The 19,661-nt window shown below is 42.7% G+C and overlaps 1 protein-coding gene across 1 annotated transcript in view; it reads left to right on the top strand.

The window, feature by feature from the left end:
- Nucleotides 1-3,285: 3,285 nt before the first annotated feature.
- CDC40 (cell division cycle 40) overlaps nucleotides 3,286-19,661 on the top strand; it is a gene marked incomplete at its 5' end in the record, with an annotated part of 42,975 nt that continues 26,599 nt past the window's right edge. Inside the window, 3 exons of the mRNA XM_082481428.1 lie at nucleotides 3,286-3,477; nucleotides 14,228-14,314; nucleotides 15,892-16,021. Coding sequence (XP_082337554.1) covers nucleotides 3,286-3,477; nucleotides 14,228-14,314; nucleotides 15,892-16,021 — 409 coding nt within the window. The remainder of the gene's footprint in view (nucleotides 3,478-14,227; nucleotides 14,315-15,891; nucleotides 16,022-19,661) is intronic.

Here is a 19,661-nt window from a genome sequence, read left to right as displayed (position 1 = left end):
AAATGGCATCTGCGTGCTTGCTAAAAATTAATCTTTGCTACAATTTAAGCAAAGAGAAACTTCCAACGGCATTCCACTGAATGCCTTCTTGTGTGCTTGCTGATATACTAGCCTGATGGTACCAGAAAGGCACCTAATTTAAACCAGTAAGTGATTTTCATAGGTTCTACAATGAAAGCATCTAGAATCTCAGATGATTAAATTTTACTGGCAAGCAATCTGGGATGCTTGGACACGACATAGCTGAACGTACTTAAGCAAACTACCAAAGCTTTGTCAAACATTTCAGATTCAAGAATAACAAAGCAGAATTAGTTTAATCATTTTCAATACAATTCGCCAGATAAAATATTACAGACTGGTTGCACAAACAGATCTTGAAATATTTCACTTTTCAGGAAACACACCTTTCAACTTCAGACAATACCCAGCATCTGCATGCCAAGAGAAAAAGGAATGCAGTCATATGGAATCAGTTAACAATTACAGCCAATAAACAAATCGACTGCAGTGGAAGATCCACTTTCGATACTAATAAGCAGTGATTCATGTGAAGCATCATGTAGCTTTCCTTACTTATAGATTCATCATCCATATATTTTAAGAGAAAAACTCAACCCGTTACCATATGAAAATGCTAGCTAAATATAGTATATTTCAGCTGTTGGAGATGCAAACAAAAGAAAAGTCTTGGCATTGAAAATGTGGGACTGTTACCTAAAATCCTAATTCTAGCATACAAAGAAGAGGCATGTCCCTGTTTAATAAAACAGATCTAAATGCAGCACCTTGCTCCACTCCAGGCTATGAACACTTTCTATTCACCCTGACGCTTATTCTATCTTTTTTTTTTTTTTTTTCAAAAAGAATCCAAGTTATGTCTTCTCAAGCTGAAGTATTTGTTTAAAACCGTCACTGCTGAAAAGGGTGGGGGGAAAAAAAAAAAAAATCAAACTGGAGCATTTAATCTGATTAAATGCCACCGTGTCACAATTAGATGTCACTGTATGTTCACTTTAAATCCGAAAGCACATGCAGTATGAAAGGCAGTCACAGCAACGTACTGCTCCAGGTGCACGCGCGTGCAATGTATATATGCCCAGCATTAAAGCTCAGCCCTTCAGCGCTCCGTACTTTCCATTTATTCCGTCCGGGAGCGCAGCGGGCGCGGAGGAAGGCGCTTTTGCCGGCTGGAGAAGTTGGGACACCGCCGTGCTTTCCCCCCTGCTCGCAGCCGGCCGCGCTCTCCCCGTCAGCTTAACAATGGGCGCAGTGTTTCCCCGCCGGCAGATCTGCCCCTCCACGGCATCGGATCCCCTCGCCTCCGAGGCGGCAAAAACCGACCGCTCGTCCCCATCTCTTGCCCTCCCGAGCCCTCGGTCACCCCCAACGGCGAGGCGGCGGCCGGCCGGGAGAGAAGAGGAGAGGAACGGAGCGCACCTCGCCTCACCTCAGCCCGGCCCGGCGCCAGTACCTGGCTGCGGCTGACGTCACCCCCGCCGCCCCCCGCCCCCGCTGACCCCGGCCCCACCTTCCCCGCCGGCCGATCCCCCCCCCCCCCGCCTCCGCCGGGTTACGGGCATACGGGGGCCGAGCGGCGAGGAGATGGAGAGAGAGGGAAGCGCCGCGCTCCGCCACAAGTACGGCCCCCTCCCCTCCTCCGACTCACAACACGCCCCCCTCCTGCCCCCGCTACAGCGGGGGCGGCGGGGAGAAAGGGGCTCCGCCGCCGCGACGTGCCGCCCCCCCCCCCCCCCTTTCCCCCCCGCGCAGGCACAGGCACGGACACGAACACAGACACGGACAAAGGGGAGGGGGCCAACACCTGGCGGGGGCCGGTCCCTTTGTGGACCGGGGAAGGGGGAGCGGCGGCCGGTCCCGCCCGCCCGGGGGGCCGCGAGGGAAGGGTACAGAGTGGGGGTGAGGGGACACTTACCGGCCGGCCCGGGTTCCCCTTTGCGCTGCCCGCCCTCGCCTCACACCTTCACGCCGCTCGCCTCAGCCCCTCCCTCCGCCTCTCAGCCTCAGCGCTGCCCCCGCCGCCGTTGGGGCGCTGCAACTTCAGGCGGCGGCGGCGGCGCCTGCCATGCCGCGCGCGCGCCGCGGCCGGCGGGGGCGGGAGCGCGTGCGGCCCCGGCGGCGGCGCGGATCTTCCCCCGGAGGCTTCACAATAGACACCGGACAGCGCGCGTGTGTGTGCGTGTGTGCCTGTGCGCGCGCGGGAGGAGGGGCCTCTCCCGGCGCGCCGAGGCTGGAGGGAGGGAGGGAGAGAAGCAGGGAGGCAGGGCTGTTTACCCGGCGGCTGGACCCGGCTCTCCCCCGCCCGATACTCGGGCTGGTCCATGTGCCGCCGCGCCCCCCCCAGCCCCGCGACACCAGGCAGCCGAGCCCACCCCACCCCGCGGGCGGCAGGTGGTACAGTCCAGCCCGCCGGGCTCCCTCTCCCCAGCACGGGCGGGGCGGAGCCCGCCGGTGTGACGTATCCAAAGCCGGCTGTTGACGGCCAATCAGAGGGAGGGGGCGGAGCTCCCTGGGGCACGGTACAGCACGGCCCAGCCCAGCCCAGGGCTGCCTGGGTCGAGGCGGTGGGAGCTTCGGGGTTAGCGGCGGGCCGGGCCCGGCGCGGACGGCAGCCCTACGGTGCTGGGTTCCCCGGCTGCGCAGCGGCCCGCCCCGCTGCTGCCTCTCTGCCGAAGCGGTGGCGAAAGCCCTTTGTGTGCGGGAGGAGGCGGGCCCCTAGGAGAGGTCGGGCCCACCCTCCGTTGACTGTTTTCCCCTGCCATTACACAAAGTGCAAGCGAGCGCGGGGGGCAACCCCCAAGCGCCCGTGACGAGGCCGTAACGGGCGGGGGGTGCGGGTGAACGGCCGACGCGCGTGCCCCGGCAACGGGCAGCGGGAAGTTCCCCTGGGCGCTTGTCTCCCCAACAAGGGCAGCGCCACAAAGGTCCGCCGCCCGGGCAGCAGAACGGCAGCAACCGCGCCGCCCCCGCCATCAGAGCCCGCAGGGCCTGGGCCAGCCGGGGCCGCGTTGCATGCTGGAGATTGTAGTCCCGCCCGCGAGTCCTGAAAGGTTAAGCACCGTCACGGGTAAAGGGAGATGATTTCCCACCCAAAGGCCTCTATATCCTACAGAAAACGATAATTTATCCTTTAAAGCGTATTTTACGTTTTAGTGAGCTACATTTTAACGTAAGGCCCCACCCCGCTCGTTCTGCGGGTAAAGGGATGCGGCGAGCTCCGCGGAGCTGCCAGGACCTGCTCGTCCCGTCATCCCTCGCGCCAAGATGTCGGCGGCGATCGCCGCGCTTGCCTCCTACGGCGGCTCCGACTCGGAGCCCGACTCGGAGCCCGAGGCCGAGGGCGGCTCCCAGCGCGCCGCTGTGCTCGCCAGCCGCGATGCTGTGCTGCACCTCCGGGCGCCGCCCGCCGCCCCCCCAACCCTGGCCGTCGACGCGGCCCCGGAAGTAGCCGTGAAGGTAGGGGTCCCTCCGCCGCCTGGGGGGACCGGGGCCCGCGGCGCCCGCCCGCCCGCCTGCCTGCCTGCCCGCCTGCCTGCCTGCCCGCCTGCCTGCCCGCCTGCCTGCCCGCCTGCCTGCCCGCCTGCCTGCCCGCCTGCCTGCCCGCCTGCCTGCCTGCCCGCCTGCCTGCCCGCCTGCCTGCCCGCCTGCCTGCCTGCCTGCCTGCCTGCCTGCCTGCCTGCCTGCCGCTGCTGCTATTGCCGCACTGTCGGCCTCCAGCGCGGGGACGGACAGCCTTGGGGCAGCCTCCGGGCGGGAAGGGCAGGGTGGCGGGGCCGGCGAGGTGGACGTTGCCGCTTCCTGGCCTTGCCCTGCCCCGCGATGTGGGGGCCAGAGCTGAGGAGGGAGGGCCTGTGGCAGGGAGCTCGGCCGGCGGATCCTGCTGTGGCGGTTAAGCGTATTAAAGCCTACTATTTCTGTCTCAAAACTATGCCTTGCTTGCAGTTCCTCAGATACTCTTGTCTTCTGTTCTCCCGAGTTTAAGATGGTTTTCTGTGTGGTTTGCCTGGGTGGTGGGGTGAAATCAATACTTGGTAGGCTGAGTGCAGCTGAATCCTGTTCTAAAGAGCAGCCTGAAGGCTGATCGGTGTTTCTGTTTTCATTCCAGTGTTGCTTGGGAAACATTAGTATTCCAAGTTCAGTATCATATTGGTTCATTTTTCTGATTCCAGAAAAGGGGAGAGGAGTGTGTGTATTGGTTTGGTTTTCGGATTTTAGTATAGGCAACTAATTTCTAATCAAAATCAGGCGTTCACCATGATGACTGTCACTGTAGTAGTGTGTCACTTCGAGTTGTTCTGAAAAGTTTTCTACTTTGTGATGAAGAGGAGGATGGAATCTTTCACTTTGTTATCATTAGCTAATTCACATGATATTGCAACTGATCATATTTGCGTGTGCGTGTTATATTGTACATACTAGATGTGCATTTTCTTATCCTTTAGAGTCTTAGAAATATCTAACTTCTTGAATTACAGCCTCTGGCAGACTGTCTTGTACAGGCTTTGAGAGGAATGCTAATTAACATCTGTAGTATATCTTTAGAGTGTGAATGATGATAAATGGCAAGTAGCACTTGCTGTGCTTTTCACCACTCTCAAGGCTGTAGCAACAGGTTTTCCCTTTGCCATGCAAGCACAAACGTTTGTGCAGGTTTTCGGTGGCTGCCATCAGGAACTGATGAATTTAAAAAAAAAAAATAATTCTGATGGAGTTATTTGTACGTGGATCCATTCCTTGATCTGGTTTGCAATGTAGCTGCACAAATGAAGTGCCAGCACAGATAAATGCCCAGGGCCAGAGTAGGAACTAGGAGCTGGAGGAAGGAGTGAGGCGTCAGCAGCACATTCCCTTCAAAGCTGTTTTCCAGGCTATGCCTTGAAAGGGGTATCCACCAGTGCAGCTAGGACCGTCTCTGCCGCAGGCGTTCTGCTAACCAAGATAAAAAGGAAGTGAGGTTTCTGAGTATCAAGGTGTTCCATTAAAATGTTGTCTATCATTTTTGAGATCACAGATGAGATGCATGTAACTGAAAAGATCAATGTCTTCAAGCTGAGGCTTTCTGAATACACAGTACACTAGAGCTTCTTTTAGCGCCACAGCCTTCTTTGAGGAGTAACAGATCGTTTCCTTGTAGCGTGATATCAGGCTTTCTTTTTAGACTTTTATGATTCAAGAAAGAAGTGCTGGTCTCATAGACAACGTGCTCTCAATACCTTCTATGTCTAAAAATGATAGCGTCCCCACCAATCAGCAGTGAAAGTTTGCCAGTCACCCGCTCAGGTATTTACCCTAATTCTTTAGGATTAGAAAGCCCTTGCTGAACAAATGTAAAAGACATGATGTTTGAGTGCAGGTCACAAGAATTCTTTAAGTACAGGGTTGGAAAAACAGGAAGCTGAGTGAGGTGGAAAGCAGAGTTACAGTTCATTAGTATCACTTGACTTGTGCAAATGTTGTTTTGATGTGAATAAGGATTAAGTACTCTTAAGTGCATGGACATGTATTACACAAGGGACTAGGAATGGATAAGAAAAGATCATGGTAAGAGGGGAGGCTAGAAGAGGTAGGTAGTCATACAGTAAGTGTAAATGACAGCTGCACACAAGTGCATTTTTGGCAGTTGAGAATGTAAACCTTAAGTGGTTGGTGTTCTGCATCCTAGCTCTAATCATTGTACCTGTTTCTGGTTCAGAATTTCAGCCTGTTAACTTGCACAGTTGTTAGACTTATGTGTACTTTAAAGCCAAATAGGTTCCCCACTCTTTTTATTAGCAAAGCATAATTGTTAGCTACAGCATTTGGGGTTTTTTTGTGGTGACTTAAATGTGCATATCAAATATAGCCCTAAGATGTTCCTCCAAGATGTATTTATTCTACAGAAATCTGCTGAGTCCTTGCCTCAAAGTACATCATAGATACATAAAATGGTATTTCTGGGAAAATAATTTTTCTATAATTGAAAACTGTACTAATGATTTATAACTGTGTTTTAAAAGTTTGAGGGGATGGCTTTTGTTACACCCTCTTCTTACAGTCTGCTTGTTAAAATAGGCCTATTACTGATCTTGATGTTAAATTACTTTTAATAAATAACATTGAGTTATAATTATTGGTTTCTTCAATCCAGCAATACTTCTACTTTAATTTTAAATTGGAAAGCCGATTAAATGAAAGTGCATGTTTCTACTGCTGTTTATAGCACTGCGAAAGTGCTGAAAACATTATAGCATGTGAGGAAGAAAATGTGCACTTCTGGTCCCTTCATCCAGAAAAGGATACATTAGAACTGCAAAAAGTTCAGAGAAGGGCAGCAGGGCTGAAGGAAGGTCTTGCTTCTGTATGAGTATTGAGGAGGCCAAAACTGAAAAAGAGGTGACTCGGGTTAAAAGTATCAGAGAGACCTACAAAATCATTAAACAGCATGGAGAGGGGGTTAAATACTCACTGCCTCTTCCAGTACAGCAACTATAAGCTAACTAGTAGGAGCTGGGTTCAAAGCAAACAAAAGGATGTAGTTCTTCATGCAACGTGTAGTAGGGCTATTCCCATGCCAGGAAATATTGTGTATGCAAGAATCTTACACTGTTATAAGGTCCATTGAAGGAAGAGGTGTCAGTAAATACACAGATTTCTTCAAGCTCACAGAGTCTTCTGACCTAAAAATATTTGGCTGTTGGGATAATGCAGAAGTAGTATCGCGTACGCTTGCCCTGTTCTTACTCTCCCCTAGGCATCAAGTTATCGTAAGGTTGATGTTTTCTTTTGTGGGGAGAGTGGATAGGTTAATCAAGATATTTTCTTACTCCAAATACACCATCAGGTAGCAGGTAACCATGACAGGGTTGTTGACAGAGGCTATTCCATAAAGGGAAGTGAGCCCTCTTGCCAACAGCCAGGGCTAGGAAATGTCTTCCATCCAGCAGCGGTCATCACAAGGGGCAGTATATATGGAATGGTTTTGTGGTGTCCTTAGCACTTGCACTGTGAGAGTGGAGGTTCAGTACTTCTACTTGTCAGGTCCTGTGACTTCTGTAAGGATTTGTGTCAATTCATTGACTTGTTGACATAGATGCGGCTCTTCTCAGCTTCCTGCTTGTACTTGTGTTCTCTGTATGGAAAAAATAAAATCCTATTCCCCTTTGGTCTCTAAGATACAGTAGGTTCCTCCAGCCGTAGCAGAAGCAGATCTTCACGAAGCATAGCTCATCCATCCCATCTGACTCTGTAGTAACTACACTGTCTAAGCACACACCTTCCTGGTGCTTTCATACTGGTTTTCTATGGATGTTTTTTGCCTTAATCAGCTTCAGGGTGAAATTAAGGCAGTTAAAATAAAGAGTAAGTACAATATTTTTGTCTTTGTGATGTCTCCTATAAGCCACACATGGCTTCCAGACGAAGGGAGGTTTATCTCCCTTCTTCCCTCCTATACAGGAACACCAGTGCTTCCTGCTACTAGTCAGGCCTCACGCTGGCAGCGGCTCTTGTTGTCTGTTGCTCCAGTGTACTTTGAGGAGGGATAGAGCCCACCCAAAGTAAGGCCTTAGGCCTTTCTGCTCATAAGAGCATCTTGCTGCAGGATGGATTGCTGCAGGACAGTTATGTTAACTCTGATTATTGTGGGGTATGAACCTATGGAGAACTTGAAGCACTAGGTATGGATTGGCCATAGAGATCTCCCCAGCATGGAAGAGCCCGTGATACTGAGCTAGGCATGCTCTTCATCTCTTATACTTGTAAAGCAGTCAGTTTTGTGAACTGATAAACTATGGTTAACACGGTGAGAAGAAACCCAGAACATGTTTAAGTAATAGAAGTCTGATTAGAGCTCCTTTGCTGTTAGCTATCCAGAAACTAAGTAAGGTGTGTTTGTTAGTGGTGGCTTTTATGTGTGGAGAGAGTTAGGCTAATTAAAGTGAAAAAGTCAAATAGAGATGCTCATTTACTTGGTCCTTAACACCAGTGCATTATGAGTGTTTGTTCAGTGTTTTAATAATGCTGGCTTTGATTTGAAAGTAGAGGTGAGCATGTGTTTCAAGTCCTGTAACATAGCGGTTTCCTTTTTCACTCTAAACCTCTTATTTAAGGATTCTTTCTAAGTTATATTTTGCTAGATGTTGCCAAAACCAACTATAATTAATTTTTCCACAGCTTCTACTAATTTGAAAAAAAAAATAACTCTAAGATTGCTCATAAAGTATTTACCTTCACTATTGAATTAAAAATGCCGAAGGAAATTCAGGAAATGGCACATTCGGTGAAGAAATCACTTTCACAGGAAATGTTGCAGCTGTAAGCTTTGCTTTTGGATAGAACATTTACTGTTTGATCTCCATCAGTTCAGGGTTAGACTTGGATGGGAACGTATTTTATGATATTTATCTATAGTGTCTCCTTCGGTGGTTTTGAGTAAAGGATACTCAACTGGGTTAAAATCAGCTAGGCTGGCCTGGCCCAATACCGGAGCTGGAGGGTTTGTGTTGTCTTTAATGTGGGAAACAGTTGGAAGTCTCAGGTCTATTTCTCTATTGAGTCTAGTTTACCTTTGGCACTGTGCAAGTATCCAGAAAAATACTGCTTCAGGGGAAGAAATAGACTGTAGTCATATTTCTTAATGTTCTTTGTTAGGAGGTGTTATTTGTTAGGAATGTTTTGGCTTCTTTTAATATTGTGGGTTTTCCTGCTTTCTTTGACACAAAATATCTTGTAAAGAATAGATGGTTAGAACTTGCAATCCTGCAAGGTGCTGGGAACCTAGCCTAGTAACATACGCTTTTCTTGCTGGTTCATTTTTATTCTATTGAAGTTAGTGGGGTGGCTGTTTACTGTTAAGAGTGTATGAATGGGTAGAATGACTAAAAGCTGATAACAACTGAATTTGAATGTTGGGACTTCACTGCAAATGCCATTAATCTCTTGATAATAAATCTGAAAATCTTTAGAATGAGATAATACTGTGTATTTGACAGCCCAGGTGGTTTATGCAAGAATTGGTAGGTGACAAATTGCTTAAGCCTCTGTGGCTCATGGGATGGGGTCTTAATTTACCACATTTTAATTTAATGGATAATTAAAACTAATTAAATTTTATGCAAAGTAACCCGCCCTTTAGCTATTTGGCTAATTAGTAATAAATTTACCTGGGGAAAAGGGAACATTGTAGGTTTATTATCTAAAATGTCCAGAAAAAAACCCATATAGACATCATAACTCTTTGCTTGCATGATATGAAACTGGAAAACTCTGACTTTTGTTTTGTTCTAACAAATTTTGTGTTTAGACAAACACTTGAAATTTAAGTGTCAAATTCTGCTTCTACATGCATAAATGGCTCTCATTGAACTTGTAGGTAGCCACATATTAGCACAGTGGGGATTACAGAATTTGGCTGAAATTTAAAAATACTGTGGATTAAAAGGATTGTGAGATGCCTTAACATAAACAACTTTACATTCTAAGGAACAGAATTAGCATCCAGTGTTGCGGTCCATGCTGCAGCTAGTTTCTTTTATTTAAGGGTTTGCTTTGAAGCCTATTACAGGGTTTTGGCCTATGTTTAATTCAAAAATGTGTCTGGCATACATACAAAAGAAAACTTCTAGCAAGCTTTTTTCAGGTTTTTTTTTTTTATTATTGAACTATTTTGCATTCTATAAATCAAGTACTTTTATTAGATTGTAATGATTTTGGTGTATGGCATTCAGGTAGGGTTTTTCTGAAGAAAAACTGGACTGTGGCATGTTTAAGGAATCCGTAAGAAGGAAAGCTAATCAGATTTACTGGACATGTAGTCTAAAATCCCTTCTGTTACCTGTGTTCTTTCCTATGCTGTCTTTTAACTGGCCCAGAGGGCCTTTATGGTAGGACTCAAGCAGCACGCCTTAGTAGGAGCTAGACGCTCTGTGATCTCTGGGGAGCTACAGTGAAGCACCTGCTTGTCTATACTTAGCGTCAAAAGCTTCTTTCTGTCCCAAGGTAGATTCCTTAGGAAATGCTAATACTCCAGAGTACAGCCCCGAGTGCTGCTCCCCTACGATAGTGTGATGCTGTGTTGTAGGATGAAAGATGCAAAAGGAGACCATTTTTTTTACCTAATCAAATCACATCTGAACTGTAAATCAACCTGATAGTGCGAGTAAGTAGACAGCACATCTATTGAAAAAACAAACAAAAACCCCAACCAACACACCAAGTAGTTCTGTGACAAGACATAGTCTGCTTCTTTTTTGTCTTGCATCAAGTGATACCTGTGTCTGTCTGGACAAACACTCATTTAACCTGTCTACCAAACTTCAGTGGATCTATAGACTGAGCAATTTCAGTGTTTGGCTATCCTTATTTCTGCTAAATAGTATAATCTGAATATTTTTTAGGCTGAATTAGGTTGTTCAGTTTTTCTATACGGGTGATATATTCTTAGACCTCTGATCATTCTTGATTTTCTCTTTTGGACCCTTTTCAGTAGCATGTGTCTTAACTGATATGTGATGCCTAATGCAACCACTGGATTTCAGTGAGGCACTGGTTACCAGTGCTGAGAAAAGCAGAGAGGTGGCATGGAGAGGCAAAGTTTGCAGCTGCATTGTATTATGTCTTCCAAGAGATCCATATTCAGTAAAACATAACTTCCTGAAAACTTAATTCTTCTTTTCCAGGTTGTATCGGGTATACCACCTTTAATGATATAATGACATGCCATAAAGCCCGTATTTTTACACATTCCAAGTTGCAGCAAACACAACCTGCTTCTCTGCCAGTCCTACAGATGAACTTTTAGCTTTCTCTGGAGGAACACTGTATCTGTTTAAATTGACAGCTTCTTGAGCCCCCTTGTTGTGATTCCTGTGCTTTTGTGTCTGGGAAGTGACCTAGGGTAACACTTAGCCCATCATTGAATTCACAGGTGCCCTTCTCTTTCAGCCTAGCTACTGATAGTCTTCCATCCCGCAGGGCCACTTGTGTCACACTTGGAACATAAGCTACATGATGAATGGCTCACCTTAGGCTTTTAGATAAATCAAGACAGGTCGTGTGTGACCAAAGGAAAAACTACAGCACAGCAGAGGGACATGATCCCTTAGATTACCTTATCTCAGTCACAGCTCTGCGAGACTGCTGCTCCTGTGATCCCTTCCCTGTTCGCCGTAGCTATGGCAAATGCATCTAGAATGCATGCAAGTAAGTTCTGTTGGCTGTTGCCAGCATAAAGGGACAGAGTCATAAGACCTGTATGTTTGCTTTTTTTGGACTTTGGGTCTTGGAAAGATGAGTTCTGCTGAAATGGTTTTCTGGCAGTGCATGCAGTTATACCCAGTGATCTTCACCATGTGCAGCAGTTGCTGATGAGTTTTTTTCCCTCTCATTAAAAACCAAAACAAAATGCCCCAATGCAGATAGGTTGCCAATTTGTGAAATGATTGATGGACTATATTAATATTTTTAATGTTCCTGGTACCTACCAAAGTCTCTTAATGCTATACAATGTGGCGTTTATCGGATGTTGACCAAAGGATAATTTGTCTGCTGCAATTTGAACTCTTGCCGTAGACTAACATTTCAGAATATGTTGTTTCAATACTGTATTTTCCTATCGAGATTTCAATTTTTTAAAATACTAAGAAGGTAAAGTGGAGAGTCGGGACACATTCAAATTATTATATAGTTTAAAGCAAAATGGCAAAGTGAAAAGATAACCACGATGCGCTTCAGCATATTAACAGATCATCATTTGATGCCCAAATATATGAAAGCATGAATAAGGCTGGAGGTCTTGGGGAGTGTAGCTCTGATAAATATAACATGTGCTTCAATTTCAAGGCTCGGTGGTTTTCGCACAGCAAGACTATGCCTGTGGTGGTCTAGGAGTGAACATATTGTGTGGCTTCCAAGTGACTCAGCACTGTTCCACCAGCAGCGAAGTAGAACCAGAATTGCTATAATCGTCCAGCAGAGGATCAGCTTTCATGGCACAATCTGTTTCTTTTCTCAATTGCCGAGCAGCATATAATAGGACTTAACAAGGAAAAAAGAGGAGGAAGAATAGCAGAACTGAAAAATTCTTGGCATTTTTGCAAAACTGGATTTTTCTCACTCTTTCATTTTAAAGAGCAGGAAAGAAACTTGTGTCGTAATTTCAAGTAAATTGATAACTGTTTAATTGCTACTGACAGTTGACCAGGTATATTTTGCCGTATTATCAATGATACTAATATTTATTTTCTCAAATTATAAGGTTGGTGGATAAGATGTGAAGTCTAGTTGGCAGAGCAAGCTGTATGATATATGTGACTTGAAAACGTTGTCTTTGAAAAATGTCCCCAGGTCACGGAGCTGTGAAAGGAAATAGAAGTATGTAGGTAATACAGGTTAGGAAACGGTTTTGTTATGCTCCTATTTTAGCTGGCGATGGGAGGGGTCTGTTTTTGTTCCTGACTGACTGGATTAGGCCCGCTGTGCTGTTCCCAGGCAAGTTTGTAGTGTATGAGAGTCAGGGCTGTGAATGTACCGGTAGTCATTGTCATCCAAGCCCAGTGAATCGGAAAGGTTGTGTGATGAGAGAAATGAGGTCAGGCCAAGAATTGGCGCTGTTTAGGGCTTGAGCAAGAGCAGTGCAATGGCTGGACTTGCCTGTTAAAATAAATGATACACAGTGAGACTAAAGCTTTCTAGTTGGACTTAACAATTCTACTAAGACAGTGGTCTTAGTAGAAAAGCAATTGATGGGATTGCTGATGTCATTCTTTATTTTAAAAAAAAAAAAAAAGAAAACAAACCATAGCTGGGAGATTTTTTTGAGTCATTTTAACCAAATATAATTAATTTTTTTTTTTTAGCAGTTTTGACCAAATATAATCAGGTAACAAGTCAAAGATCTTTAGGTACTGTTTTTCTTTTCTGTGTTCTAAAAAAGCAGGTTTTAAAACCTTTTAAGTCTTGCATGCCTAAGCAAATTTGTTTGTAATTGACACACTGTTGAATTAGGGAGAAAAAAAAGCTTCTGGGCATGGCATGTCAGAGAATAGCTAAGAATATTAAATAAGTCAAGAACGTGACGTTTTGGTCTTTCAAGCTACTATAATACAAAGCATGATTGAGTTTGTTCGAGGTAATTTTCTATTAATGAAGTGACTGCTAAAATTCGATTCTCTATTGTGCCACTTCCTTCGGTGAGTTGCCAATGTTTTTGGATCCTGTTGTAGGTGAGCACTCATTAAACACTGATGCTGAGATAGCCTTTCCAGTGTAATTACCACGGATATTATCAATATACTAGCACATTGTCATTTCTTTTCAAGTGCATTTATTCTAGAATAAAGATGCAGGAAGCAATACGCATAATAATAACGCAACATAACATTTTCCGTCATAAACTGAGTCCTTAAGGGGAGGGAGATAGTGTCAATTTAGGATCAATGTAAGCAAGCCTTTGTCGAGCTCTGTGAAATTAGGTCTTTTTGGGCACTGCCACCTAATCAGCCTTTTTCTTTCCCATCTTCTGTGTCTTCTACTTCAGCTGCATATGTCCTTCTGAGTTTTTCCCTTTGAGTTGCTTGAGAAGTTATTCTTTTGGTTAGCCCCTCTTTCTTCTCCTTTTGTCTATCAGGTTAAATTTTTGTCACAACAGGCTTGGAAATGTGTATAAATGCTGAAGCTGAATTACATTTATACCTTTTGGTAAAAACTTGGAGATAAGGAATTGTTGGATTCTCTGAAACTCGTTATACGTATGTTTGCACTGATGTCTAATTTTTTTTTTCCCAACTATTTTTCAAAACAAGATACTTGTGACTTCTGCCTTCTACCTTTTGTAGAACTCTATAGTTTTCACACTTTTATATTGAATTAGTGACAATTTTAATTGGCTCTTTACACAGTCTGTTTTTCAAACATCCTCAAAAAGAAAAAGCTTGCCTCCAATCTTGCTACTGTTTTTAAAATGTGTGCATGAAATCTTTAAAAAGAAGTAATAATGCACATGTAAAATTCTGCATGTATCGTAGATAAATTTCTCAGTGAGGGCCTGACACTGATTTTGCAATCAATGTTTTTTAAAAATAGACATTTTGGCCAAGTACTCCTCTCCTTTAATAGTGCTGAAAGTGTCAACTTGAACTACAGCCCTAATCCGGTCTGAAATGGGGTAATGTCATATATTTAGAAGTCTGTATGTGAAAAATAATTTGTTAATATGTCTGTTTTATTTCAGGAAGATGTGGAAACAGGAGTCCACCTTGATCCTGCTATCAAGGAAGTTCAATACAATCCCACTTATGATACCATGTTTGCACCCGAGGTAAGAAACAATATTGATCTTTAGAGCAGAAATGCCTTTGGCTTAAAGGGCAGAGGTTATATAAATCTCGTGTGAAATTCATATAAAACATATCTTCTTTGGATGGTTGGTGTATTTTGGAATTTTGTTTGGGCAAATTGCAAAAATATTTTACACAGGTGTGTTGGTATTTTTAATGCTTGAACTTTAATATTCTGCCTAAAGCTGTTCTAAGAAGAATCTTAAAGTTTTTATCAGAATTATAGCTACAGAAATTAAAAATCAAGCTAGGAAAATAGCATTATAAAGTTCTTGAGTAAAACGTGAACTGCGTTAAAGTAGTCTCTTACTATTTTCACTTTTTCCCTATTTACTGATCATGCTAAATAGAGCAAAACGAATGGTTGTAAGTCTTGCAAATATATGGCTTTTAAGAGGAGGATTTAAAATTAAAATCTAAGTACTTTCAGTATAACTGTTCACATCAGTGTTAAGTAAATTAACAACTTAAGCTATGCTAAATGTGTATAGTGAATAACCATTTTAAGCTGAATTTGGACTGCCTGTTGCTGTGTGAACCACTTTTATTTTATTATAACTGACAGGCTATCTGAAAGATAAAAATAGCTGTTCGTTTAACTTTTTTCGGTATTTAACTTCTTTGTACAATTTGTCTTCTGGTAGACCAGGGATTAGCATTCTAGGTAGACAAAGGCTGCATCAGTCTGAAATTTCTACATTAGCTATGCATTATGTTTAGAAAACCTTTTGTGGAACCACATAAATTAGTCTTTTCATAGCAAGCTTGCATTTTGCAACACCCCAAAGCCATGAAGTGTGTAAGCAAAATTACTGTTTAAAACTTACACAAGGTAACACTGTAGTAAGTGCTTTAGTTAGGGAAGCCTATCGTGGGACAGTCTCAGGTGTCTACAAATATGTCTGACAAGCATAGGGGTTACAATTGAATTTAGTTTGATATTAGTCTCAGTGTATTGCATTTGTTTGTATTCACTGTTCTTTTCCGTAACCATGGTATGGTCAGGAAGACTAGCATTTGTCATCCCGCATGAAGAAAAGCAAGACAGGGTTTCCTAAGTGTATTTCCTGGAATAATACAGCAAGTCCTCAGTTGCTTTTTAAATGCACAGAAGCATTGTTGGCAGTGTAATTCCCGCATTAAATATGTGAGTTTAGTATGAGCTGGTATCTCTTTCTTGATATCTCCCCCTTACAAGGAATAGTATGCTGTGGTTTTGTCTTCTGAATGCTTGTGCTCATCACATACTGAATGGCAGTGTTTTGTGTCAAGTAGTTGATATTGATTTGTCTTCTGTACCAGTAATACAGGCTAGAAAGTTCAATCATGAAACGAGCTGTTCAAAGCAACTGTGTAAGGGATTGCTATGTAAAATAACAGAACAAGAAGCTTATTCAGTAGTCATAAGGAAATGTAAAGTTGAAGTAATTTTGCATTATAGGTTTTGAAAGACAAGTGTGGTTTTGTTTTTTTCCCTGTGTTTTTCCTGAAAAAGTACAGACACATAAATAAGAAATCAGTAATTCTGATATACTTTCTTTTAACATTATTGATGTAGTTTGGACCAGAAAACCCATTTAGGACTCAACAAATGGCTGCACCTAGAAATATGCTTTCTGGATATGCAGAACCAGCTCACATCAATGATTTCATGTTTGAACAACAAAGAAGAACATTTGCAACCTATGGTAAGTCCTTAACAGTAGGGTTCACCTCCACCTTTATTATGTCCAGGTTGGACAAAACAAGTTGTTCTCTATAGAACAGTTAATAGGACTGCGAGTTTGTTAAATTGCTTTTTTAAAAAAACTTACTAAAATGGGGAAAGGGCTTTGACTGAGAATCCATATGGTTGGAGAGCATAATAATATTTGGGAAATCTCATTTTGTAATCCCCTTTGAAACTGTGTATGACCTCCTACCAAACTCCTCTTAATTAATCCTTCTATTAGTTGCATCAGTGTAGAAAACACAAATCAAAATTTCACACTTTTAATATGACAAATAACTGTAGATCTGTTATGCAAATAGATTCTTTCATGTGATTCTAACTAAAGGTAGCTCTCTCAAAACCGGAAGGAAGCCTTACTGAGTTGTCAGGTTCTTTGAAGTGGTTGCCTCTAGATACAAGCTGAATTAACAGGAATCGAAGAAAGTGGAAATGCATTACTAGAATATTCTTAGCAAAGACAGACCCAAAGAATTCTATATTGGTGGTCTGTATAGTTGCTGCTTTCTTATCTTGAAGAACCTTTTCGCTTGTAAATACCTGCATTTGAAAAATGAAGCTTTTGAGTTTTTAAGAGGCTTGAGTTTCAAATAGACTTTTTATGGACTGGAAGAAAAATTAATTATTCTTTTTTAATAGGGAAAATGTCGAAGGACCATGGATTCTAAGCATTCTTTTGGACATGTTTGAAAGAACAAAACTTCCATGTATTTACATATAACAGTGGTTAATTTTTTCTTCTGTGTCTTATTGTAAGCTTTCATTTCTGTTTCAAATTTAAAACAGAAATTAAAAATTCTGTTTTCATTTTCTGTTTAAAAAGTGCTTGTATTGCAAATATGAATCTTTGAAGTATCACTTTATATTCTTCAAATTCAACCTATTAGGCATGTTCTGGTACTTCCTGTGTAAACTTAGTGTCACAACACTCAACTTTTTGCACAACAGACTTGTGTCTGGCTTTATTTGTATTTACATTCAAAATATGACTCCCTGCAAACTGTCACGCCTCAACCACTTCCCTACACACGAGTCACCTTAAATTCATTAAGGCTTTATGCCTGCATGAATTCACTTACTGCATTCTGTGATGCACAAGATTGGGACTTTATTGCTAAATCTGTGGGAGCCATGTATTATAGTGAAACCTAGAAGAAAAAATTACCTAAAATCAGAGACCTTGGTTTCTCTTCATATTTTGGTTTTATTAGAGGTTTTCTCATAGATTTAAAACCTGAAATATATTTTTTTCTTTTACACAGTTTTAGCGAATAGGTACTTTTCACTGAGTTGTTAGGATGTGGAATATCAGCAAAATGCCAATATTAAGAAATAGATGTCTAGTTCCATAGCATAACTTTAACTTACTTGACTGCAATTTTGACGTTAGAACTTGACAGGCAATGCAGGTAGGAGCCTATTCAGGATCTGAATAGACAGATTAGATTTTATTCTGTGAAATTAAATGTTGCATTGTGTGGGTTGTGGTTTTTTGTGTGTGTGTCAGTAAAATAGATATTGGAAAAAAAGAGTCTGTAGGCGTACAGTGTTTGGTTTTGGGTTTTTTTGTTTGTGAAGTTTTGCTGGGAGGTAGATAGAATTAGTAAGTTTTCTCAAAGCTCCTGCTATTGCTTTATATCATGGAGGTACAGCAGCTGCCTTGAAAGCTGTATTACAAGAGAGTATAAAAATATATTTTTAAGACTGATAACAGTGGTAACTGTGCAGCTATCATATTCAGCTTTTTAGAAATGTTCAATAGATAATGATCTGGATACAGTAAAAATGGAGCTATGGAAAGGCTGAGAGAGGCAATTTAAACTACAAGAACAAGCAGTGAGAAGCTGAAGTTCAAGCCAGAAGATGCAGTAAATGAGAGTGATATCCTGGCTTACTAGAAGGTCTATTAAAAACAGCACTTCTTTAAGTTGTCAAAAAGTTGTCTATTAAAAAATTCAATATTCTCATTTCCATTTGGAAAGAGGTGATAAGTATCTTCTCAGAAAAGCCCAAGTATAAAAACACAAGTATAATTGCTAGGCATAAATCTAAGTCATGCTTGTTTTTAATGACTAAGTCATAAAATACTGGAAGAACAGAGAGTAAACCTTACAATTAAAAGCTGGAGATCTTGAGACCTCTGGCCTCTGTTAGGCTGTTTAGCACCATTGTGCTAAGGCAGGAGGTCTCAAACAAATCTGCAATGGGTAGCACGTAGATAAGCAGTGATTATAAATGAAGGACAAATGTGGTACAAGACAGAGGGGGTGGTAAATGAGATCATGTATCCAAAACGGCTCAACTGCTACAGTCTTTAAAAAAAAAAAAAAGCCAACTTAAAAAGCTTTATATATAATGTGGTCTAGTGGAAAGTGTCCTTGCCCGTGGCAGGGGGGTTGAAACTAGATGATCTTTAAGGTCCCTTCCAACAAAACCATTCTATGATTCTATGATATCATCTTGAAGGTTAGTATGTATTCAGTGAGAAACCTATATATTAATCTCAAACAAAACCCGAGTATTTTTTGGCAAAGAGTCTTTCTCATCTACTTCTTTTGCAGTAAATATTTACTATTGAAAGTACTTTTTCCTTGTGATGCTTGGGTAGCTCAGAACATCCATGCTGTCATTTACAGAGGGTCCTTCCAGCCCTTTATCCTATTAGACAGGTGGGCAGCAATGGGTACCTAGTGAGATGTAGAAGAAAGAGGCAAGTGAATAGTGGTACATCTGAACACTTTTTTTTCAATATGCAGCCTCTCAACCAACAGAAAGGTCTCTACGTCTATTAATTTTCAGTGAATTTGAAGGTTTTGTTTGGGTTTTGTTTTTGACAAATTTGTCCAGCTGCTTCTTGAAACCAAGTAATTTTTCTGTGTATGCAGTAACCTATTGCAGGCAGTTCTGCAGCCTACCAGAACCTTGTATAAGGAAGTACCTCTGTTTTGAACTTGTCGAACTTAAGAGTCTCCTAATTTGACTTGATATCCCCTAGTCTCTTGTGTTGGAAGACACAATGAGCAATCATTTCTTATTCACCATTTCTGTGTCACTCCTAATTTTATAGATCATGGCCATAACTTCATTTCAGTCTGCTTTTTTTCCTCCTGAAAAGAGGTGGTCAGTCTTCTTGTTCCTCTGTTGCAGCCTTTCCCTGGCTATGGCTGTGCTTGTTTCTCTTCTGTGGCTCTGCTAGCTCCACTGTATCATTCCCAAGATGAACAGCAAAGCAGTGCACAGCTTTTAACGTGTCATCTCACTGTGAATTTTTCTGTGGCTTAGTAAAGTGAGAGGCTTTTTCCCTTTGGTTCTTAAGAATTCTTAACGTTGCATGTTTCTCTATGACTCTGAGTAACTTTGTAAAAGCTACTTGCTCCCTTTTTCCAGACCATTTATCAGTATGTCGAACAGCATATGTCTGAGCATGGATCATCCGGCAACTTTCCTGTCCTGTGGAAACCAACCATTTATTCTTGCCGGTATTTTAATAACTTTTAATCAATTGACCATGTAAAGACCTGTAGGTTTTTGAAAGTGTCTTTGAGGCACCCTGTAATCAGTCTAACTTGGTTTGGGAAAGGTGTCCAACATCAACCAAG

This window comes from Vanellus vanellus, assembly GCF_965231255.1.
Source record: "Vanellus vanellus genome assembly, chromosome: 3".
Taxonomy (NCBI): Eukaryota; Metazoa; Chordata; class Aves; order Charadriiformes; family Charadriidae; genus Vanellus; species Vanellus vanellus.
Note: the sequence above shows the minus strand (reverse complement) of the source record. Positions and strands in the feature narration are given on the sequence as shown.